This window comes from Manis pentadactyla, chromosome 2 (assembly GCF_030020395.1).
Source record: "Manis pentadactyla isolate mManPen7 chromosome 2, mManPen7.hap1, whole genome shotgun sequence".
NCBI lineage: Eukaryota > Metazoa > Chordata > Mammalia > Pholidota > Manidae > Manis > Manis pentadactyla.
The window spans coordinates 84,041,023-84,066,463 of NC_080020.1; the positions used below are offsets into that span (position 1 = coordinate 84,041,023).

A 25,441-nucleotide genomic window follows, 5' to 3' on the forward strand; every position below is an offset into this window, starting at 1 on the left:
TACAATATTAACACACACAAATCTGTGGCTTTCCTATATACTAACAGTGAACTAATAGAAAGAGAAATCAGGAAAACAATTCCATTCACAATAGCATCAAAAAGAATAAAATACCTAGGAATAAACCTACCCAAGGAAGTGAAAGACCTATACCCTGAAAACTACAGGACACTCATAAGAGAAATTAAAGAGGACACTAACAAATGGAAACTCATCCCATGCACCTGGCTAGGAAGAATTAATATCGTCAAAATGGCCATTCTGCCCAAAGCAATATAGAGATTCGATGCAATCCCTATCAAATTACCAACAGCATTCTTCAATGAACTGGAACAAATAATTCAAAGATTCATATGGAACCATCAAAGACCCCGAATAGCCAAAGCAATCCTGAGAAGGAAGAATAAAGTGGGAGGGATCTCATCTCGCTCCCCAACTTCAAGCTCTACTACAGAGCCACAGTAATCAAGACAATTTGGTACTGGCACAAGAACAGAGCCACAGACCAATGGAACAGAATAGAGACGCCAAACATTAACCCAACCATATATGGTCAACTGATATTCGATAAAGGGGCCATGGACATACAATGGGGAAATGACAGTCTCTTCAACAGATGGTGCTGGCAAAACTGGACAGCTACATGTAAGACAATGAAACTGGATCACTGTCTAACCCCATACACAAAAGTAAATTCGAAATGGATCAAAGACCTGAATGTAAGTCATGAAACCATAAAACTCTTAGAAAAAAACATAGGCAAAAATCTCATGGACATTAACATGAGTGACTTCTTCATGAATATATCTCCCTGGGCACGTTAAACAAAAGGAAAAATGAACAAGTGGGACTATATCAAGCTAAAAAGCTTCTGTACAACGAAGGACACCATCAATAGAACAAAAAGGCATCCTACAGTATGGGAGAATATATTCATGAATGACAGGTCCGATAAAGGGTTGACATCCAAAATATATAAAGATCTCACACACCTCAACAAACAGAAAGCAAATAATCCTATCAAAAAATGGACAGAGGAGCTGAATAGACAGTTCCCTAAAGAAGGAATTCAGATGGCCAACAGACAAATGAAAAGATGCTCCACATCGCTTGTCATCAGAGAAATGCAAATTAAAATCACAATGAGATATCACCTCACACCAGTAAGGATCGCCATCATTGAAAAGAGAGATAACAACAGATGTTGATGAGGTTGTGGAAAAAGGGGAACCCTCCTACACTGCTGGTGGGAATGTAAATTAGTTCAACCATTGTGGAAAGCAGTATGGAGGTTCCTCAAAATGCTCAAAATAGAAATACCATTTGACCCAGGAATTTCACTTCTAGGAATTTACGCTAAGAATGCAGCACTCCAGTTTGGAAAAGACAGATGCACCCCTATGTTTATTGCTGCACTATTTACAATAGCCAAGATATGGAAGCAACCTAAATGTCCATCAGTAGATGAATGGATAAAGAAGATGTGGTATATATATATATAATGGAATATTACTGAGCCATAAGAACCATTTGCAACAACATGGATGGAGCTAGAGGGTATTATGCTCAGTGAAATAAGCCAGGCGGAGAATGACAAGTACCAAATGATTTCACTCATATGTGGAGTATAAGAACAAAAGAAAACTGAAGGAACAAAACAGCAGCAGAATCACAGAACCCAAGAATGGACTAACAGTTACCAAAGGGAAAGGGACTGGGGAGGATGGGTGGGAAGGGAGTGACAAGGGCAGGGAAAAAGAAAGGGGACATTACGATTGGCATGTATAGTGTGGGGGGTGCACTGGGAGGGCTGTGCAACACAGAGAAGGCAAGTAGTGATTCTATAGCATCTTACTACACTGATGGACAGTGACTGTAATGGGGTTTGTGGGGGGGACTTAGTGAAGGGGGTAGTCTAGTAAACATAATGTTCTTCATGTAATTGTACATTAATGATACCAAAATTTAAAAAAAAAAAGAAAGGGAGAAAATATTTGTATCTGATAAAGGATTGATAGCCAGAATATATAAAGACTCTTACACCTCAGCAACAACAAAAAAACCTGATTAAAAAATGAGCAAAGGTCATGAATAACACTTAATCAAAGGAGATATATAAATGGCCAATGAATACATGAAAAATTATTCAACATCATTAACTGTTAATGAAATGCATAACAAAACCACAATGAGATACCATCTCACACTCAGGATCTCTATGATCAAAAGACCAAAATAAGCAAGTGTTGGTGAGGATGTGGAAAATTTGAATTCTTGCTTATTTATTCCTGCTGGGAAATAGAGAATAGTACAGCTACTGTGAACAATAATATGATGATGCCTCAAAAAATTAAACATAGAATTGCCATATGATACAGAAGTTTCACTTCTTGGTATATCCCCAAAATAAGTGAAAGCAGGGACTTGAAAAATATATTTGCCCACCCACATTCATAGAAGCATTATTTGTAATAGCCAAAAGGTGAATGCAACCCAAGTGTCTACCGACAAATGAGTGTAAAAACCAAATGTGGTACATATATACAATGGAATATTATTCAGCCTTAAAATATAAGGAAATACTGATTCTGCAGCATGGATGCAGACATGGCTGCAACATGGAGGAATCTTGAAGACTTTATACTAAGTAAAATAAGCCTATCAAAGGCAGAAAAATATTGTATGATTCCCTTTATATGAGTTACTTTGAGTAGTTAGATTCATAGAGACAGAAAGTAGATGGGTATATACCAGGGGTTGAGAAAGGATGAATGAGGAGTTTTAGTGTTTAATGGGTATGGATTTTCAGTTGGGAAAGACAGAAAGTTTTGGACAAGAATGCTGGGGATGGTTGTACAACAGTGTGAATGCACATAATGCAGCAGAACTGTATATTTGAAAGTGCTTAAAATAGTAAATTTTATGTTATATATTTTACTGCAATAAGAATATGTGCTAAGAAATAATAACATAAGAATTATCTTAAATGTTAAAATTTTAACTTCTTGCATTGGATTAACATTCATTAATTGGAAACCAATACTTTTTTTCTTCCTAGCAACCTCAAGATGAAATGGAACAAAATCAAGCTCTACTAAAGTAAGTATACTGATTTTTGGTTTTATTATATTGCAGGTATTTTTTGTCATTTTTATACATCTAAAAATGAGTCTTCATTTTCTTGGGAGTTTTAAAATTATTGTATATTTTTAAATAATTGCTCCTTTAGCAGAATAAATATGTTACTTTACAAACACTTCAGATAAGTTTCATTTTACAAACGAGATTGAATGAGATTAAGTTGATTATTATTTTTTTTTTTTAGGAGAGCAAGGCAGAGGCTTTTATTTAGAGATAAAGTGAGAGCACAGAGTTCCTGGCTCAGGCCAGGAGGGGACAAGAGAGCCCCTAAGTTGACTATTAATATTTAAAAAGCAAATTTATAACACAGCATGAAGGAAGAGTTTATAGAGTTTATTGAAATTAGCCTTCAAACAGCTATTACACTTAAAGAGATTTTCTTTTCAGTTCCTTTACTTAAAACAATGGTTCTCAAAATGTGGTCTCTGGACTTCCTGAGAATCCCTGAGACTCTTTCCAAAGGGTCTCTGAGGTCAAAACTATTTTTATAATACCTAACACATTCTTTGCCTGGTTCATGGTATTGACATTTGCACTTACAGGCCAAAGCAAATGGGTAAAATACTGGAGTCTTAGTAGGAAGCAGGACCAGTAGTAGTCACTGTGTTTTTCACTGCCATCTACTAGCAGTAAAAAAAGAAATAAAAGTCACTTTCACTTAATATATTTGATGAAGCAGAAAATTATGTTTTATTAAATCTCTGCCCTTGAATATGTATCGTTTTGATATTCTATGTGATGAAGTAGGAAGTATGCTTAAAGTAGTTGTGTGCATACTGAAGTGTGATAGTTGTCTTAGTGAGAGCATTTGTGTGTTTATTTGAGTTGTAAGCATTGTAAGAAAGCTGGCTTCACTCTTTTCTTTAAGACTGGTTATTCACACTTGGATTATGGCAGACATTTTCTTGAAAATAATGAAGTAAGCCAGTCACTTCAAGGAAAACAGCTGATGGTATTTGTTGTCAATGAAAAAATTGGAGCTTTAAAGTGAAAATTAGAATTTTAGGAAAACTTGTTTCTACCACCTTGACCTGGATGGTTTTCAATACTTAAAGTTTAAAGTTTTCTGGTGAGATCAGTGATAATATTTACAGAGGTGATCTTTTTGATAGACTACAATGAAATGTTGATCAATATAAGGATCTGCATAACTGAATGAATTAGTATTTTCTAAAAGACCTATGCACGATGTCAAAAACATCACACACAGGTAAAAGATTCATTCAAAGTGCTAGATACAGACCAATGGGTTATAATGTAGCAGAATATAAATGTTAGTTGATTTTGTTTCAATTTTGACATTTCCAGTAACCTTTAAGGAAGTTATTGCTTTTAGAGTTTTGGTGTGATATCAGAAAAAAGGAATATCCGTAATCATCCAAAAAGTCTACCAAATGATCCTTCCTTTTCCAACTACACATCTGTGTAAGATCAGATTTTTTTTATATACTTCAAACAAAACAGTATGTGACAAAAGATTGATTTGACAGCATCAGATATGACATGTCAGCCATCTTCCTTTAGCTGTACATTAAAGAGATCTTTTAAAATGTGAAACAATCGCACTTTCTCAATAACTTTTTTTCATTTTGGAAAATATTATTTTTCATAAAAATATATTAACATGTTACTGGATTATTATTTTTATTTTTAAGTTGACTATTTTAAATCATCTCCATTTTAGTTTATAATATGTAAATATAAATGGATATAAGCCACATAAAACTTTGGGTTCCTTAGTAATTTTTAAGAGTGTGAAGGAGTCCAAAGGTCAAAAACTTTGAGAACTGCTATTTTGAAAATAAACTCTTTTAATGAATATATCAGCAGTATAAATTCATCCACAGAAATAGAAAAATAAAAAGACTAAGAAAGACTAACATAATATCCATAATCTCATTGCCCTAAGAGAACCTTTGTTAACACTTTAGGCTCTCTATATATTTTTGTTCATATTTTCTGCAAAATTTGGATTATTCTACAGATAATTCTGTACATCGTTTTAAAATTTTTAGTAAGTTTATTATAACTATTTTCTCACATCATTAATATTTTCTAAAAACATGAATTTTGATGGCCTCACTGTATAACTTGACTGTACTATAATTCATTTAATCATTCCTCTACTATTGGACATTCCTCTACTATTGTTTGCAGTCTTGCCTAATATAAATAACTGTTTTTTTAATAATTTAGATGAAAGTTTGCTCTATTTACATACCTACGTCTTAAAGTCTCCTTTGTAGTTAAGGAAAAAAATTCTGTTGTTGACTCAATTATTTTATTTTGTTTTAAATTAGCTTGTACTTCTCAAAGAATCATGTTTTAGGGGGGAAAATCAGCACTCTTTTTTATTTACCTTGTAGAAATTATTCTATGAGAGCAGTTTCATTTCTGTATTCAAGAAAGCTTATATTGATCACTTCTATTTTTAGGCAGGAGAGAATGTTCAATTTATTATTCTTGCTTAGGATTCAAATAGCTATGCCTGGTACCTAAAAACTGCTCTCAAAACATCTGGAACAAGAGTTTTTTTTTTAAGGGAGATATCTTGATTGCATATGTGTAGTAAATTAAATTGAGAAAAAGATTATTTAACTGATTGCTTTTCTTCAATCAACTTTTAATTTCCCAGGGCATTTGATAGAAAATGCATATTAGCTTGACCCTTACTGTGCTTTCAGCCTCTTTCCTTCAATATTTACTGCCTTTTCTTTGTCTGCTATGAAATACAAGGATGATAAATAATGTCTGAGAATTTTCTTATTAGTGACTTTCATTTAACATTTAAAACTATCATGACAAACTTTAAGTGTATTTGAGGATTTAGATAGCCAAGCTACGTAATTCAGGACCAATCTTTCTCCCTGACCACCCCCATCCTTATTTGACAGACACCTATTTCCAAAGTTACTTTCAGACCTTAATGTAGTTTAACTTGTTTACAAATCTGAGGTTTATCCATTAATTTTTCAACTCTCCTTCATTTTGCAACTATTTGAAATGTCAATGTTAGCAAACTGGTAGTAATTAGAAAAATAATTCAATGATGTAGCCAATAAAATTAACCTATTTTGAAATTCCTTTAAATGAAAGTTTAAATTGTATTTGAATAAGAAATAGTGTTTTTTCCTTTCAGTTAAAAAATTTACATTTATTCATTTATTCACTGATTTAATTTTTAGGACCAGAAAAAATCGTTCAGTGTTCACTGTGTCATTTCCCCAGGCTGAACTGTCACTGAGCCACCAGAGCATTCGAGGTATGTTTTCATGGGTATACTTATATAAAGTAAATTTGTCTGTATAAAAATGGAATGCTTAGTTACATACAGATTTATTTACAACCAGGCTGGTCTATTGTAGATTGTTGCTAAACATTTTTACATATGAAATCAGTGTTAACTGCTGTCCTTATGCTGCATGAAGTTAGTTGCCCATATGAGAAGCAGCTCAGATGCAGTCAAACCTGCTATTCCAAATGTCTACTCTTCTGTAATTTGGGGGCTCAAATTTGAAGTGTTTGTTTTCTCTGTTCATAACATTCTTCATATGTATAGCATCTTTATTGATGGGCAGTCATGCAGTCCATTTACCTTGGTTTCAGCTGTATAACAGAATAGCTGTGTTTCTCTTTAAGGTGTCTCCTAGTGGCTCTTTCAGAGTGAATATTAATATATGTTGTATGTCAGTGTAGTAAATGTTCTTAGTGGTCAGTTCTCCTACTGTTTTGTTACTACAGCAATAGCAAGATGTAGAAAATATAATATATCATCAGTGCTTGGCACAAAGGATTCTAATGCAAAGATAAGAACTTATTCTTACAACTTTTTGCTGTCAAGAAGTAGAATGCCATAATACTAAAGTTTTCAGCTGATTTTCATAGCCTTTCAACATCAAACAGCAAAGGTGAAGCAAAAAACAAAACAAAAGCCAATATATTTTTGTAGGATGTGAACTCAACAAGCATATTAATGCTAATTTTTTATTAAGATATCATTGATATACAATCTTATGAAGGTTTCACATGAGCAACATTGTGGTTACTACGTTCATCCATATTATCAAGTCCCCTCTATACACCCCATTTCAGTCACTGTCCATCAGCATAGTAAGATGCTATAGAGTCACTACTTGTCTTCTCTGTGCTGTACTGCCTTCCCCAGACGCCCCTACATTAAGTGTGTTAATCATAATACCTCTTAATCTTTCTCCCTCCCTCCCCATACCTTCTCCCCACCCCCTTCCCTTTGGTAATCGCTAGTCCCTTCTCGGAGTCTGTGAATCTGCTGCTGTTTAGTTCCTTCAGTTTTGCTTTGTTGTTACACTCCACAAATGAGTGAAATCATTTGGTACTTATCTTTCTTCACATGGCTTATTTAACTGAGCATAATACCTTCTAGCTCCATCCATGTTGTGACAAATGGTAAGATTTGTTTTCTTCTCTGGCTGAATAATATTCCATTGTGTGTATGTACCACCTGTTATTTATCCATTCATCTACTGATGAACACTTAGGCTGCTTCCTTGTCTTGGCTATTGTAAATAGTGCTGCGATAAACATATAGTGTTTTTTTGAATCTGTGATCCTGTTTTCTTCAGGTAAATTCCTAGGAATGGAATTCCTGGGTCAAATGGTATTTCTATTTTTAGATTTTTGAGGAGCCTCCATATTGCTTTCCACAATAGTTGAACTAATTTATATTCCCACCAGCAGTGTAGGAGGGTTCCCCTTTCTCCACATCCTCACCAGCATTTGTTGTTCCTTGTCTTTTGGATGTTGGCCATGCTAACTGGTGTACAGTAATATCTCATTGTTGTTTTAGTTTGCATTTCTCTGATAAATAGTGATGTGGAGCATCTTTTCTTCTTTGGAGAAGTGTCTGTTCAGATCCTCTGCCCATTTTTAAATCTTTTTGGGTGTTGAGGCATTTGAGTTCTTTATATATTTTGGATGTTAACCTGTTTTTGGGTATGTCATTTATGAATATATTCTCCTATACTGTAGGGTGTCCTTATGAGTTCTTTATGCATTTTGTATGTTAACCTGTTATCTGATATGTCATTTACTAATATATTGTCCCATACCATAGGGTGCGTTTTTGTTCTACTAATGGTGTCCTTTGCTGTAGAGAAGTCTTTTAGTTTGATGTGGTTCCATTTGTTAGTTTTTATATTTGTTTCCCTTGCCCAACATGTGCTCATGTTTATATTCAGGAGATTTTTGCCTCTGTTATCTTCTAAGAGTTGTATGGTTTCATGACTTACATTCAGGTCCTTGATCCATTTTGAGTTTACTTTTGCGTATGGAGTTAGGCAATAATCTAGTTTCATTCTCTTACATGTAGCTGTCCAGTTGTTGAAGAGGCTGTGTTTTCTCCATTGTATATTCACATCTCTTTTATCGTATATTAATTGGCCATATATGTGTGGGTTTATATTTGGGCTTTCTGTTCTATTCCATTGATCCATGGATCTGTTCTTCTGAAGTACCAAATTATCTTGATTACTATGGCTTTGTAGTAGAGCTTGAAATTTGGGAGTGAATACCCCCAGCTTAATTCTTCCTTCTCAGGCTGGCTTTGGCTATTTGGAGTCTTTTGTGGTTCCATATGAATTTTAGAACTATTTTCTCTATTTTGTTAAAGAATGCTGTCAGTATTTTGACAGGGATTGCATTGAATATGTAGATTGCTTTAGGCAGGATGGCCACTTTGACAATATTAATTCTTCCTATCCATGAGCACAGGATATGTTTCCATTTATTTGTATCTTTTTAAATTTCTCTCAAGAGTATCTTGTATAGGTTTCAGGCTGTAGGACTTTCACTTCCTTGATTAGGTTTATTCCTAGGTATTTTGTTCTTCTTGATAAAGAATAAATCTTTACTTATCTGTGCCTCTGTCTCCTTACTTATTTTCTGTCTGGTTGATATGTCCTTTGGAGTGAGTGGTGTGGTAAAGTCTCTAAAATGAATGCATTGTATTCTCTTTCCTTCTTTAATTCTGTTAGTATTTGTTGCACATACTTGAGTGCTCCTGTGTTGGGTGCATAGATATGTATAATGGTTAAATCCTCTTGTTGGACTGACTCCTTTATCATTATATAATGTCCTTCTTTGTCTCTTGTTACTTTCTTTGTTTTGAAGTCTATTTTATCTGATACAAGTACTGCAACTTCTGCTTTTTCTCCCTGTTATTCACATGAAGTATCTTTTTCCGTCCCTTGACTTTTAGTCTGTGTATGTCTCTGGATTTGAAGTGAGTCTCTTGTAGACAGCATATAGATGGGTCTTGCTTTTTTATCCATTCTGTAACTTTGTGTCTTTTGATTGGTGCATTTAGTCTATTTACACTTAGGGTGATTCTCAGTAGATATGTATTTATTGCCATTGCAGACTTTGGATTCGTGGTTCCCAAAGGTTCAAGGGCAGCTTCTTTACTATCTAACAGTCTAACTTAACTCGCTTATTATGCTATTATAAACACAATCTAAAGATTCTTTTTTTTCCTCCCTTTTTCTTCCTCCTCCACTCTTTATCTGTTATGTGTCATATTCTGTACTGACTGACTTTGTGGGTAGCTGATTTAATTTTGCATTTAGTTAGTAATTAATTGGTCTACTTCCTTTACTGTGGTTTTATTTTCTCTGGTAACAGCTGTTTAGCCTTTTGAGCACTTCCGTTTAGAGCAGTCCCTTTGAAATACACTGTAGAAATGGTTTGTGGGGGGTAAATTTTTTCTTTTGCTTATCTGGAAATTGTTTAATCCCTCCTTCAAATTTAAATGATTATCTTGCCAGGTAGAGTATTGTTGGTTTGAGGCCCTTCTGTTTCATTGCATTGAATGTATGATGCCACTCCTTTCTGGCCTGTAAGGTTTTTGTTGAGAAGTCTGATGATAGCCTGATGAGTTTTCCTTTGTATGTGATCTTTTCTCTCTCTCTGGCTGCTTTTAATACTCTGTCCTTGTCCTTGATCTTTTCTGTTTTAATTATTATATGTTTTGAACTATTTTGTCTTCCTTGGTTCCTTGTGTTGGGAGATCTGTGCAGTTGCATGGCCTGAGAGACTACTTCCTTCCCCAGATTGGGGAAGTTTTCAGCAATTATTTCCTCAAAGACACTTTCTATCCCTTTTTCTCTCTTCTTTTTCTGGTACTGCATAATGCAAATACCGTTCCTTTCAGATTGGCCATACAGTTCTCTTATTATTCCTTCATTCATAGAAATCTTTTCTTCTCTCAGTGCCTCAACTTCTTTGCATTTGTATTATCTAATTTCTATTCCATTTACCGTCTCCTCTACCTCATTGAATCTGCTTTTAAATCCCTCCATTGTATGTTTCATTTCAGTTACTGTGTTTTTCAAGTTTTCTATCTCTTTCTTGAAGTCCTCCCTGAGGTTTTGAATATTTTTCTGTAGCTCCATGAGCATGTTTATGATTTTTATTTTGAAATCTTTATCAAGAAGATTGGTGATTTCAGTTTCACTGAGCCCTCTTTTTGGTGTTGGAGGGATTTTGGTTTGAACAAGGTTCTTTTGCCTCTTCACAATGCTAATGAATGATAACTTTGTGTAGGCAGCACTTTCTAGTGCCCAGGTTCTCTACTCTCTGGAATCTTCCCAGCCCCTGGAGTGACAGTGAGCAGCACTGGTGCCTGCCAGGAAGGAAAGAGCTCTTTCCTGCTTCCTGCTGAGGTACCTGCCTCCACTGCAAGTGCCAGTGGGCCTAGCGTGGAAGGAGGAGCCTCTGCATTAGGCCACTGTAGCTGCCATAGATAGGGCTGCCCTCCAGCTGGCCAGGCACAATAGTGGGGCCAGCAGGTTTGTGCACAGGTGCCTACTGGGAGGAAGGAGCAACAGGCTGCATATCGCTGTGGGAGGTCTGAGTGCTGTATTGCCAGCCAGGGGTGTAGTACCTGAAGCTCCTGAAAGTTCCCAACCTGCTGGGCCGATTGTGTTAGGACGATTTTGTCCACCTGTCCTTTCTTCTGAGGAACTAGCTCTGTGTAATCCTTGCCCTTTAGGAGCCTTCTTGCTGTTGGGAAGTCTTTTAAAGCACCTGCCTGTCTTGTATCCTGGAGCAGCCAGTTGTGGGTACCTGTTCTCCACAAGTGAATGAATCTCAGCCTTTCTGAATATTCCACCTGTTTTAGCTTTTCAACCCCACTAATCTCCAAAGCACAATGTAATGTGGGTTCATGCTCCCAGAGTAGATCTCCAGGGGTTGGTATTTAGCAATTCTGGGCTTCTACTCCCTCCCCATTCTGTTTCTCTTCCTTCTGCCATTGAGGTGGGGTAGGGGGAGGACTTGGGTCCTTCCGTATTGCGACTTTGCTACTTTATCTTTTTCCATGAGGGTAATCCTTCTCTTTTCCCCAGATGTAAGCCATCAGTTTCAGTCTTCTTTTTGGTCACTCTTTCAGGAGTAGTTGTATTTGCTGTATTTTCGTGTTATGTGGTTTTGGTAGGAGGTTGCTGCCTCACTTCTCATGCTGCCATTTTTTCCCCCAGATCTAATGCTAACTTTTTTTTACCACTGAAAGCCTGTCTAGCTTGTGAGGTGCATTCTGAAGTCAGCTGATAATTAGTTGCTTATGTGAGAGCTCTGGATAGTGCCTAATTAAAAGAAACCAAAGGAGTGACTCAAACATATGCTTGAAATGCCAGTGAGCCCTGAATTCCTACCTAAGCACATCAGAGGATTTGGGCCTTGATGGTGAAGGTAGGAGACAAGAGGAGTGGAGTAGCAGAAAAATCTTTTTTCCTGATCCTACTTCAGCTTCACTTGGTATAAACTGCTGTTACCCAGCTCCTGCTTCAGAAGGGGTGGGGTGAGGAGCCAGTGGTGAAGGTGAAATCACATTTACAACAGTCTCCTGATTCCTTCTGGCCCTACATAGGGTGTTCCATTTCATGCTTAACTTGACAGTATAAATTCATTTAAAATCAATTACCTATAATGGAGAAGATAGTTAACACTGAGAGAGTAGATGTTTTCCTCATGTAGTTACAAATACCTAGAATAATTCAGCCAAAATAGAGGTAGGTTTTTAGGTAATGTAATTCTAAATAATTTTAATTTTACCTGCTTTCATATAAAATATTTGTTTAAGAAATGGAATAATTTTCTTTGATAATTGCCAGTATAGTGATAATACTTTTACATAAGTAAATTGGTATAATATTTATAAAATGTTTGATATGTCACATGAGTGTCTGATGGTGTCATTTCAAGTTATATGATTAAGAAATGCTGAGCGAGAGGGTATACTTTTAGTGTTTGAATAAAACTGGGATGAAAAAAAATAATATTGTTATCTTCTAGGGCCTGAAGTGGAAAATCCTGAAGTTTTGCCACACCCAGAAAAGGTTGGTCTGTATGACAGAGATTAGCTATGCAGATCATGGGTTTAAATTTTTAAAAAGTTACATTGCTTTACATATCATGCTCATGTATGCTTCCCCTAGTCAGGAACATGGTTAAACCAATTTAATAAATAGACCCCTTCCAGTATTCTTCCTTATCTCTGATGAAATAATATTTCTTGATCTGTTTCTTATCCATCATTATCTTTTATTCTTTATCTAGAGGAGAAGTATGTAACTTATCAAACTGTTTGCTGATATGATGTAGCAAAAACGCTTTTTGTTGGTTTGTCTGTTACCCTAGTTCCTTTAATATTTCCTGCTATATAATACTTTCCCATCTTCCAGTTCCTAATCAGAAACTGTGTATTGAATGCTCGTTTAGACTTTGCTTTCTGCATGTTTTGCTATGGGGAATCAGAACTGTAAGACTGGCTTTGCACACAGTGGACTCAAGCAATCAAGGACCTCCCTAGGCCAACCCCACCATATGTGTATCTTAGTTCATCTTAGCTGTACTTCACACTTTTCCCAACTCTGTGACTTTGTTCAAGTCAGGAGCCAGAAAGCAAGGGAAAGAGCATAAGATTTGGAACCAGATAGATGTGCATTCAAAGGGCAAGTGTGTCATTTAAATAGTGATATCTATTTCACAGGATCATTATGAGGACTGACAGCAATGACAGCTCATGGTAACTGGCTCCTAGTTGGTGCTTAATAAATATGTGCTCCTCTCTTTTACCCCTTCACAAATACTTAATTTCTGGCTCAAGTCCCTTTTCTTCTATTGATTTTTAGATGAGTCTGGTGATCTTGACTAAAGTAAATTGCTCCCTCTTTAGCATTCATTATTCATTGACTATATCAGTATTTTCCAATCACTTGCATCCTATGACATTAATAGATCTGAGAAAAAGAATTTTTTGGAACAAAGATGTTAGGAGAATACTATATCCTGAAGTCTCCTCAGAGATTTATAATAATGCACATGGCTCTGAAAAGTCTTGTGGTAAAGATACATGTTTAACTTTGTTTAACCAAGCATTTTTTTTCAACCAATCATGAAAACCCTCCATTGCCTCCCCTTTTCTTTCCCTCCAGAAAACTTATTTTGTAACATAATAGCTTCTGTGGTTTATGCCGTATATCTGAGTTCATACAATGTTTTTGACATTATTTATACTGTAATTTCTTATGTATTTATGCCTTCAATCCTCAATTAGATGTTAAGTTCTTTTAGGGTAGACTTATACACACACACACACACACATATATACTTTATTACATGTGGGTCTTGAATTTAATAGCTACAGGGACTTCAAATAGGAGGGACCCCTTGAACTGTGACTGGAAGGATCTGGTTCTTGAATTCCTTCTAAGTTCCTTCTATCTTTCTGAGCAAATTATAGTTTGTATTACTAGTAAATAAATATATCTTCTTAAGCTCTGTATGCTATTTACAAAGAAGATAAATATTGGCAGGTAGAAAAGGAAGAGAGGGGAAAAAATGGTTTTCATTTATTAAATCAGGATATTAGATGTCTTACAGATTGCAATGCATCCTGTCAGAGTACATGTCAGTGGTGGGTGGATTTTATTTTGTCAAACAGCCAGAAGTCATTGAAACTCATTCTTTTATTGAAGGTCAAACAAATTAACAGTTTTTAATATTGAAAAAAGTTCAGTGCCTTTAAAGTATTGAGATTTTCTTGAATGGCTTATAAATGGAACTTGAAAGCAATTTCACAAGAGGAAGTCTGATAATATTTTGTGCATTAGAAACATTGTGAGAATAGGTATAACCTATTAAAGTTATGTCTTTGAAAATTAATAGTCATTTAGAAATGAAAGGTTTGTGTTTTTTGTTTAGAGCAACCAAAACATAGACCCAAGGCTCATAATATTTACCTGGAATTGTCCTCCTGTTTTTCTCTCTAACCACCTGTCTTTTTGGCCTTTTTACTTCACATTTACATATTCATGCAGAGGTGGGGATAAAAAGATGAAACTATAACCAATTTTATTATAGGTTAAAAATGTTCATAAAATTCAATAGTGATTTTTGGCAGGGGAGAATTTTACAACACAAACGTCAGTGAAGTTTTGAGATAAACTGTTAATTTAAACATCCATGCTGTCTCTGCCTCTTCATTAGCACAGATAATTTGCCATTCATAATTACTATCCACTTTTACCCTTGGTTCACTATTAAATGTTTAACCATATTTTTAAAGTCATTAGTGATTTGGTTTAGGAAATTAATAAAGAGTATTTATGTTTATGGAAGAGGAGGAAAGTTGATAAAACTTTTTGGTGATAGTTTACCAACCTGATTAACTTGAAAACTATAAGGTTTTCATTTTATACACTTCATTATATGTGCTATAATGATGCAATTTCTATTTGGAATACACAGGAACTAAATGCAGATGGATGCTCTCCTGAAATTAACCTTTCAGATGCTGCTATTAAAGTATCTGATATCGTTGCTGTGAAAGAGAAATCTTTAATAGAGGTAGAGAAGATCTTAGCAGCACCAAATACATTTTCTGAGCCTGGAAAGGAAGTCACATTGACCATGACTTCTGAAGAAACTAAGGATGAAGGAAGCTCTCTTGAAACTTTTGTGTCTGTCTTAGAAAGGTTACTGACATCACCAGAAACCTCCCAGGAGGAAAGACTGTTTGAAATGAGTGATTGTGAACCTAGAGAGTTGATGAAGCCTTTGAGCAACTCTCTGAGTTCCATATCAACACCTTCGACATGTCACAGAGATTTACTAGAAACCACAAAGGATGATGCATTGCCAGCTGACTTGTTTGCAGCACTAAACACATTATCAGAAGCCAAGGTAGGACCCATCTGTCACAGGAAAGAAGGAGGCAGCAGTCTCAGTACTGGAAATGAATGTTTAGGAGTGGAGTACAACATGTCTCAGACCAGTGAAGATTGCACACAAATAGCAGAGGTGAATTTTGAGTCTCTTTGTTCTACTCCACCATTTGAACAGGATTCTAAGTTAGCTGAGCTGCAGGACAGGCATCTTTTAGTGCAGCATGTAAGTGCAAGTGTGAGTCTATGATTTTGCCTTTTATAGTGCCCTTTAAGAAGTCTTCATTGCCCATAGACTTCATTTGAAATTCAAACCTTCTACCCAAATATCAACATTCGGAAGATAGTATTTGATTTTGATGTGTATAGTGATCTTTTTTAGAGGTTCCCAAGGTGAGTTTTCAAGGGATTTAAACATTAAATAGATAAGTTTCCCCCCAAAAGACCTGAAAAGACATATTAGATTGCTTATATATAGGAAGGAAAGAATTCTTTGCCAGAATTTTCAATTAGCTCAGAAAAATTACTGCGTCTACCTGAGTGCAAAATAGAGATGAGATACCCAACACTGATTTCTAGTTGGACATAGAATACATGCAGTTGGGTTGTCAGGAGAGGGAAAAAAATTATGCCTCCTCCAGCAGAACTTTGCATTCTGTGTCTGAGGATACTGCCAGGTGGCACAGTTCTTGGGCTTTATAATCCCGACAGTATTATGCCTGGAGATGCTGCAGTGGCCTACTGCTTGCCAAATCCCTTTTTCATATTGTCAGTGTTTCTCCTTTTAAAAACAATCTTTATTTTTTTCCTGATTATGATAATAACATATCTTCATTATAAAAAAATTCAACATTACAGCAATACATAATAATATAGTAAGAAAAAGTCCTCCACAATTATGGTTTTCAAAGATAATCATTGTTAACAGTGTGGTATACCTATCTCCCAATTTTTTCTATGCATATTCTATGTAAATTAATTTTATATAAATGGGATTATATTATCTATAATGCTTTTCAACTTGTTTTTTAAAATTTATTAATACATCTTGGTTATCTGTGTCAGCAAATACAGCACACTACTTAAATCTTTTTACTTGCTGAATGGTATTCCACTGTATGGATATATTGTATAATTTATTTAACCAATTCACTAATGATGGTCATTTAGATTGTTTCTTTTTTTCTTTTGGCTATTACTACAATGCTCCTATAAACATCCCTGAGATGATTTAAGTAACATGATACTAAGCTAGTGTTGCAACATACACACCTGGAATAATGAAATGATAATCATAAAGTTCTCATCAGGAAAAAAAATCTCAAAAAAGACATAATAGGACTAAAAAAAATATAGAGAAAGATAAACTAATCATAAGAATCAGGCATAAAGATCAAATTAAACATTCCAGTATTCTAATCTGAAGAGAGATAATATGAATAAAGTATAGGAAGTTATGATTGGTATCAATAGAGTGAGTATGAATTTGTCAAGTCTTCAAAAAAAAAAAGGAAAGGATGTTTTTAAATGTAGAAAGGAGATTGGTTTAGAGTAAGTAAAATTAAATACTCTTTTACTGAGGTGAAATTAAAATGTGAAACTTTCTACCCTGCAAAGCTTTGCAAATGGATATATAAATAAGCTCAGGGAAGGTTTACATGCTTTGTATAAAAAATATGTATCTTCATGAAAATTAAATCTAGTGGATTATGATGAGGAAGTTATAGCCATTCCTTATATACTGGTAACTTTTTAATATCAATGTAATGGAGGTTATATACTGTCTTATCCCACAAAATATCACTTGCTGCTGACAGATCACACAATACAGGCTGAACAAGAACATTGATTTGCTTAGTTTAACATTTCTGTTGTTTTTATGTGTTTCTTATAATTCTGTGCTACCCATTTCCCATAAAATTAAAGCACCCTGAGTGACATTAGGTTTGTTCTTGAATTTTAAGGATGAATATTGACAAAAATAATTTTTACTTAATACCCTTATCTTAGGCTTTTAAATCTGCATTGTCACTTATTATATTATTACAACATTTTCAAATATGTTCACATATGTTTGTGAATTTTTGTACTTTCATCTTGTAAGAGGCATTTTCATGTAATCAAAAGACAAGATAAAACTTAATATCTTCTAGTTTTAACATTTTTGCATTGTTGTATGTATTTACATCTTATTTCAGACTCCTGAAGACCCAAATCCAGTTGGGTTGCAAACTTTGGTTCATCAAAGTATTACCTCTTGTGATCCACTACATAAGAAGGAAAATTCAAATCCAGTGGAAAATTGGTCTGACCAGGACCCTCGGTGTGGGTTAAGGAGATCATCCAGACTGAAAGTAGGCAGAGATGTGAAGCACACAGATGACATGTATAAGATGCCAGAAGAGACTTTACCAAAAACACATGGCTGTGAGGATCAAACAAATAATAACTCTTCAACTGAGAATTTCAGGTATGCCACCAAATCATATTATCTTTCTCTCCAGATCCTGATAGATAATTCTGTGCTTGGGACATTATAGTCAGTATACAATTATCCCTAAGTAAAAAAACTTTATTTTTCAGTGTTGTTGCTTTATTTATTTTGCAGTTACTTTTTTAACCTAGAAAACTCTCTTACTATTTAAAAAAAGGCAAAACAGTGGGAGATTTGTTGTATTTCAGCCTAATGCTAATTTTCTTTCTTTTTATAAAAATTAAGTTAGTCAGTATCCATCACATATAATTACAAATTTTTTTCTTGTGATAAGAACTTACAAGATTACTCTATTAGCAACTCTCAAATATAAAATATGATATTGTTAACTATAGTCACCATGCTGTACATTATATCCCCATGACTTATTTATCTTATAACTGGAAATTTGTACCTTTTGACCACCTTCACCCACTCTCCACCCATCCCCCCACCTCTGGCAACCCCCAGTCTGTTCTCTGTAAGTTCAGTGGTTTTTTTCAGTCTCCACACATAAGTGAGATCATACAGCATTTGTCATTCTTTATCTGACTTATTTCACTTAACATAATGCCCTCAAGGTCCATCTATGTTGTCACAAATAGCAGGATTTACTTCATTTTCTATGACTGAATAATATCCCGTTGTATATATATACTTTTATCTTTATTCATTTATCAATGGATACTTAGGTTATTTCCATGTTTTGGTTATTGTAAATAATACTGCAATGAACATGGGAGTACAGATATGATTTTAAGATAATGATTTTTGTTTCCTTTGGATAAATACCCAGAAATGTAATTGCTAAATCATATAGTAGTTCTCTTTTTAATTTTTGGGGGAAACCTCCATACTCTTTTCCATAGTGGCTGCACCAGCTTACATTTCTACCAGTAGTGAACAGGGTTCTCTTTTCCCCACATCCTTGCCAATGGTTGTTAATTCTTTATACTAGCTATTCTGAAAGGTGTGAGGTGATAGCTCATTGTGGTTTTGACTGGCATTTTCCTGATGGTTAGTGATGTTGGGCATCTTTTCATATACTGTTGGCTGTTTGAATGCCTTCTTTGGAAAAATATTTTTTTAGTTCCTTTCCCTTTTTAAAATTGGATTGTTTGGGTTTTTGCTGTTGAATTGTATGAGTTTTTTTACTGTATTTTGGATATTAACCTCTTATCAGATACATGATTTACAAATATTTTCTCCCATTTGGTATGTTACCTTTCATTTTGTTGCTGGCTTCTTTTGCTGTACAGAAACTTTTTAGTTTGATGTAGTCATGCTTATTTATTTTTGCTTTTGTTGTCTTTGCTTTTGTTGGCAAATCCAAAACATCCCTGCCAAGACTGATGTTAAAGTGCTTACCACCTATGTTTTTCCTAGGAGTGTTACCATCTTACATTCAAGTCTTCAATCCCTTTTGAACTGATTTTTGAGTATGCTGTAAGAGTGTGGCCCAGTTTCATTCTTTTGCATGTTGCTACCCAGTTTTCTGAGAATATTTATTGAAGAGATTATCCTTTCCCCATTGTATTGACTTGGCTCCTTTGTTATCATTTAACTTACCATAAATATGTAAGTTCATTTCTGGGCTCTCTTCTTTACCATTGGTCTGTGTGTCTGTTTTTATACCAGTATTTTACTGCTTTTGATCATTGCCATACTACATGGCAAGTTGGGGTTTTTTTTGCAAAGAGCTTGCCTCTTTTTCCACAGAAAGTGAATAGTGGGAATAGTGACATACCAACTCAGAGAATGATGGACAAAAGACTCAGAATACTCACAGTTGTAGGTGACTGTCCAAAAGGAGAGAAACCCACAGGTGGCACAAAGAAAAGGCTAGAAACCATATGACTGGCATACCTGTCACAGAACATCTGCAGTTTACTCAGCAGCCATCTCCATATTTAAAATGCCATGCTGCTTACCAGCAGCTCAGTTAAATACCTTTGAGTTTTAAAAATGTAGTGAAAGTTTGTATGAGTCTCTGTGAATGGTTATAGAGAACATGACAGTAATTTTAAAAACACATTTATTTTTCAAGAATAAAGGATCCTGCTTTAATGATTGAAGGTAAAGGGATGAAGAATATGCATTCATCCACACTGAAGAACAGAGAACAGATCAGGAAAAACAAAAAACTTGCAGGAAAAAATGGTGAGGCATATTTTATTTCCTTAAGTAAATAAGTTACAGAAACGTGGAATTCTGGTATTAAAAAGGGTTTAGAGATTATCTATTCCAATTTTCTCATTTTACTGATGAGGAAGTTCAGAGAGGTTAAGGATTTTTCTCAGCATCACACATCTCTTTAGTAGCATAAGTAGGACTTGATCCTAAACATCTGGCTCATAGGCTGGTATTTTTTTCAATATGAGTACTTTGGAGAGAATAGTTATAGAACACATTTCAAACTTAATGTTGGACCTATTTGTGGCATGGCTAACCTAGCATAAGGCTTCTCTTATTCTTAGATGATATTTCTATGTTCCTATAAAACCCCAAAGAATGAACTAAAAACTATCAGAAACAGTAAGAATCTAGAAAGACTGGTTAAAAAATAATGGGAGAATATTGGCAAAGTTGAAATATGGACTTTAGATTAAATAATAATATTGTATCAATGTTAAATTTCCTGAGTTTAAAAATAATGTGGTTATGTAAGAGATGTCCTTGTTTCTAGAAAATACACACTTAAGTATGAGTAAAGGGGTATGGTATATATAAGTAATTCTTTATGTATATATGTATCTTTGTGCCTATGTGCATATGTAAAAAAGGATAAAGAATAATTTAAAGTGGTGGTAATATGTTAACAGTGGGTGAATCCTTTGTTCTATTTTTATAACTTTTTGTAAATCTGAAATTGTTTCCAAATAAAAAGTTTTAAAAATTCAGTAAACCAAAAGAAGATCTTTCTTTTACAAATACCTTTCATATATAAGCATTACCCATTAGAAAATATAAGAGGAGGTCCTATTTATAATAGTTACAAAAGAGAGAAAGAGAGAATATTCCTAATGAAAAATGTGCCATACCTATAAGAAGAGAGTTTAAAAGTACTGCTGATGTAAAAAAAAGATTGAATAAATGGAAAGAGGAACCTTATGCTTGACCGTATTCAGTGTTGTAAGAAATGTACTTCTTCCTAAATTACTCTATAAATGCCTGGGAGCTTAATCAAAGACAAACTTTTGTTTGTTAATTGTTTTGTTTTGCTTTATAGTGTTAGAGGTTAGCTACAAGAATGTTATAAAATGATATAAATTTCAGCTGGAAAAAGTAAATATGAAAGACTAGTCTAGAAAACTCTGAAAAATAAAGGCAAAGAGAGAGTGGAGAGGACAGGAACCTGCTCAATGTAATATGAAAGTAATTAGAAAGCCATAGAAATTAAAATAATTTGGTCCTGGCACAAGAACAGACAAATAAATCAATAAAACAAGTTAGATATAAAAGCCAGATACAATAGGACTATGGGGGCAGGTATGTGATAAAGATGGCATCTCAAATTGGTGGCAGAAGGAAGGACTAGACAATAAATAGTGAAAAATGTAAACAACATTTAGTACCCCTGTAGCATTTCATATACTAATTTAATTCCAGTTTGGCCAAAGATTTAAATGAAAAAAGAAAAAGTTCTAGAAGAAAATATAAGTGAATCTTTTTATAATCTTTGAGTAGAAAAATCCTTTTTAAAGTGTGATTCAAACCCAGAAGCCAGGAGAGAAAATAATGATAAAATTGACTATATACATAAAAAAGTATGGAAAAAAGCTCTAAAGAACACCAAATATCAGACACAGAAGAAATATAAATAACACATAATAAGGGGTTAATTACATTAGCATGCCAAGAACTCTTGCAAAACAGTAAGGGTAAAGAAAAATGGGTAAGGGACATGAACAAGAAGTTCACAGAAAAAAAAATACAAATAGTGAAAAAGATTAACATCTCACTCATGATTAAAGAAATGGAAATTAAGAAGTATAATACTAAAGAGAATGCAAAACATGTTAAACAATTGAGAACTCCCAGTGGTGAGAATGTGGAAAAAGTAAGCATTCTCATATGTTGTTGGTAATAGTGTTAAGTTTCTTCAGCCTTTTCACAGGGCGTTTTATTTACATTCATCAGAATTTAAGTCACAATTCTTTTGAATCAGCAATTCTACTTCAATTCTATAGCTATACTTGCTTAAATCTGTAAAGATATTATAAGGATGTTCTTTACTACAATGTTTATTGTAATAAAATGACTAGAAACAATCTAAACTAGGTGATAAATTACAGTATAACCAATTAAATAATAAATTACAGTATAACCAATAAAATAATAGTCATTTAAGAAATCAGAATATATGTGCTGATAAGAAAAAAAAGAGGTCAGAGGCACTCAAGATGGCAGCATGAGTAGGGTGGTGGAAATCTCCTCCCAAAACCATATATATTTTTGAAAATACAACAAATACAACTATTCCTAAAAGAGAGACCAGAATATACAGTACAGCATTCAGGCTACAACTACATCTGCGAGACCTCAGCATCCTGCGAAAAGGGTAAGATAAAAAGCCATGACCCAGTGGAACCCGAGCACTCTCCCCACCCCAGCTCACCAGCGGGAGGAAAAGAATCAGAGTGGGGAGGAAGTGGAAGCACAGGACTGCTAATTAACCAGCCCTAGTAATCTGCACTGGGAGCACAGACACACATTGCATGGTGTACAGGATATTAGAGAAACAGAAAAGTAAAATCTGAGATGGAGACCACAAGTGGGTCCCCACAGCCGGCTCCCCTGAAACAAAAGAAAAGCTGGTGCTTTAAAAGTCTTAAAGGGACAGGGGGTTAACAGGTGGACAAAATTGTTCCAGCACACACAGCTCAGCAGGCTGGGAATCTTAAAGAACTTCAGGTGCCCTAACATCTTTGGTGGCAACCCAGCTCCGAAGCCCCTCAGTGCGATAAGCAGTGTGCCATTCATTCCTCCCCACCAGTGCTGCAAGCAAACCAGCTGACCCACCACAGCTTCAGACCAGCCGGGGAGCAGCCCCACCCACAGCAACCACACAGAGTCTTCTCCCAGCGCACAGCTAACCGGGCCAGACCCAGAACCTGCCCCCAGTGCACAGCAGCCCAGCACAGGCAGAGGAAGCTGGGGCAAGGTCTGGAAGACATAAAGGGGTGCCATTCTCACAGGAGAACACACCCAGTGCATCGGCGAACCCATGCAGTGCCCTAGGTTATCAAGGGCCACCCTGCCCATGGCAGCTCAGGGAATTAACCCAGAGACTGCTCCCTGTGTGCAGGTAACCAGCACAGGCAGTGGAGAAGGGCAAAGCAACCAGCAAGCAGGAAGGGACTTTGTTCTCACAGCTGACAGATGAGCCACCTGCCAGCTATCACTTCTATCACCATGAAAAGTCAGAAGAATCTGGTCCAGTCAAAAAATCACTCAACTCCAGAGAGAGGGCTGGGTGAGATAGATATAACCAATCTTCCTGAAAAAGAATTCAGAATAAAACTTATAACCGTGCTGATGGACCTTCAGAGAAATATGCAAGAGCTATGGGATGAAGTCTGGAGGGAGCTAACAGAAATGAAACAATCAATAGAAGGACTTAAGAACAGACTGGATGAGGTGCAAGAGACTGTTAATGGAATAGAAATCAGAGAACAGGAATACAGAGAAGCTGAGGCAGAGAGAGATAAAAGGATCTCTAGGAATGAAAGAATATTAAGAGAACAGTGTGAACAATCCAAATGGAACAATATTTGCATTATAGGGTATCAGAAGAAGAAGAGAGAGAAAAAGGGATAGAAAGTGTCTTTGAAGAAATAATTACTGAAAACTTCCCCAAGCTGGGGAAGGAAATAGTCTCTCAGACCATGGAAGCCCACAAATTTCCCAACACAAGGGACCCAAGGAAGACAACACCAAGGCATATAATAATTAAAATGGCAAAGATCAAAGACAAGGGTATTAAAGGCAGCCAGAGAGAGGGAAAAGATGACCTACAAAGGGAAACCCATCAGGCTATCATCAGACTTCTCAACAGAAACCTTACAGGCCAGAAGAGAATGGCATGATATATTTAATGCAATGAAACAGAAGGGCCTTGAACCAAGAATACTGTATCCAGCATGATTATCATGAAGGAGGGATTAAAAAATTTCCAGATAAACAAAAGCTGAGGGAATTTGCCTCCCACAAACCAAATTGACAGGGTATTTTAAAGGGGCTGCTCTAGATGGAAGTACTCTTAAGGCTAAATAGATGTCACCAGAGAAAATAAAATCACAGCAAAGAAAGCACACCAACCAAATACTAACTAAAGGCAAAAAATAAAATCAACTATCCACAAAAACAGTCAAAGGAAATGTGAAAGAGTACACAATAAAACACCTAACATATAAAGAGTGGAGGAGGAAGAATAAGAAGGGAGTGAAATAAAGAATCATCAGACTGTGTTTATAATAAGTGAGTTAAAGTTAGATGGTCAGATAGTAAAGAAGCTCCCCTTGAGACTTTGGTAACAAATCCAAAGCCTGCAATGGAAATAAGTACATAGCTATTGATAATTACCTTAGTATAAGTGGTCTGAATGCACCAATCAAAAGACACAGAGTAATCAAATGAATTAAAAAACAAGACCCATCTATATGCTGCTTACAAGAGACTCACCTCAAACCCAAAGACATACACAGACTAATAGTGAAGGGATGGAAAAAGATACTTCATGCAAATAATAGGGAGAGAAAAGCAGGTGTTGCAGTACTTGTATCAGACAAAATAAACTTCAAAACAAAGAAAGTAATGAGATTAAGAAGGACATTACATAATGATAAAGGGGTCAGTCCAACAAGAGGATATAACTATTATACATATATATGCACAGGAGCACTGACATATGTGAAACAAATGCTAACAGAATTAAAGAAGGAAAGAGAATGCAATGCATTCATTTTAGGAGACTTCCACACACCACTCACTCCAAAGGACAGATCAACCAGACATTAAATAAGTAAGGACACAGAGGCATTCAACAAAACACTAGAACATATGGACCTAAAAGACATCTACTGAACTCTGCACCCAAAAGCAGCAGGATACACATTCTTCTCAAGTGCACATGGAACATTTTCCAGAGTAGACCACATACTAGGCCATACAAAGAGCCTCAGTAAATTCAAAAAGATTGAAATTCTACCAATCAACTTCTTAGATCACAAAGGTATAAAACTAGAAATAATTTGTACAAAGGAAACAAAAAGGCTCAAAAACACATGGAGGCTTAACAGCATGCTCCTAAATAATCAATGGATCAATGACCAAATTAAAACAGAGATCAAGCAATATATGGAAACCAATGATGACAACAGCACAATGCCCCAACTTCTGTGGGATGCAGTGAAGGCAGTTCTAAAAGGAAAGTATATAGCAATCCAGGCCTGTATAAAGAAGGAAGAACAATCCCAAATGAATAATCTAAAGTCAAAATTATTGAAACTGGAAACAGAAGAACAAATGAGGTTCAAAGTCAGCAGAAGGAGGGACATAATAAAGATCAGAGAAGAAATAAGTAAAATTGAGGAGAATAAAATAATAGAAAAAAAATCAATAAAAC

General features: G+C 35.3%; 1 protein-coding gene across 1 annotated transcript in view; it reads left to right on the forward strand.

Moving 5' to 3' along the window:
* ANKRD31 (ankyrin repeat domain 31) overlaps window positions 1–25,441 on the forward strand; it is a 166,429-nt gene that overhangs the window by 40,006 nt on the left and 100,982 nt on the right. Inside the window, exons 4-9 of the mRNA XM_036886106.2 lie at window positions 3,059–3,099; window positions 6,327–6,403; window positions 12,469–12,512; window positions 14,926–15,477; window positions 17,540–17,811; window positions 19,862–19,974. Coding sequence (XP_036742001.2) covers window positions 3,059–3,099; window positions 6,327–6,403; window positions 12,469–12,512; window positions 14,926–15,477; window positions 17,540–17,811; window positions 19,862–19,974 — 1,099 coding nt within the window. The remainder of the gene's footprint in view (window positions 1–3,058; window positions 3,100–6,326; window positions 6,404–12,468; window positions 12,513–14,925; window positions 15,478–17,539; window positions 17,812–19,861; window positions 19,975–25,441) is intronic.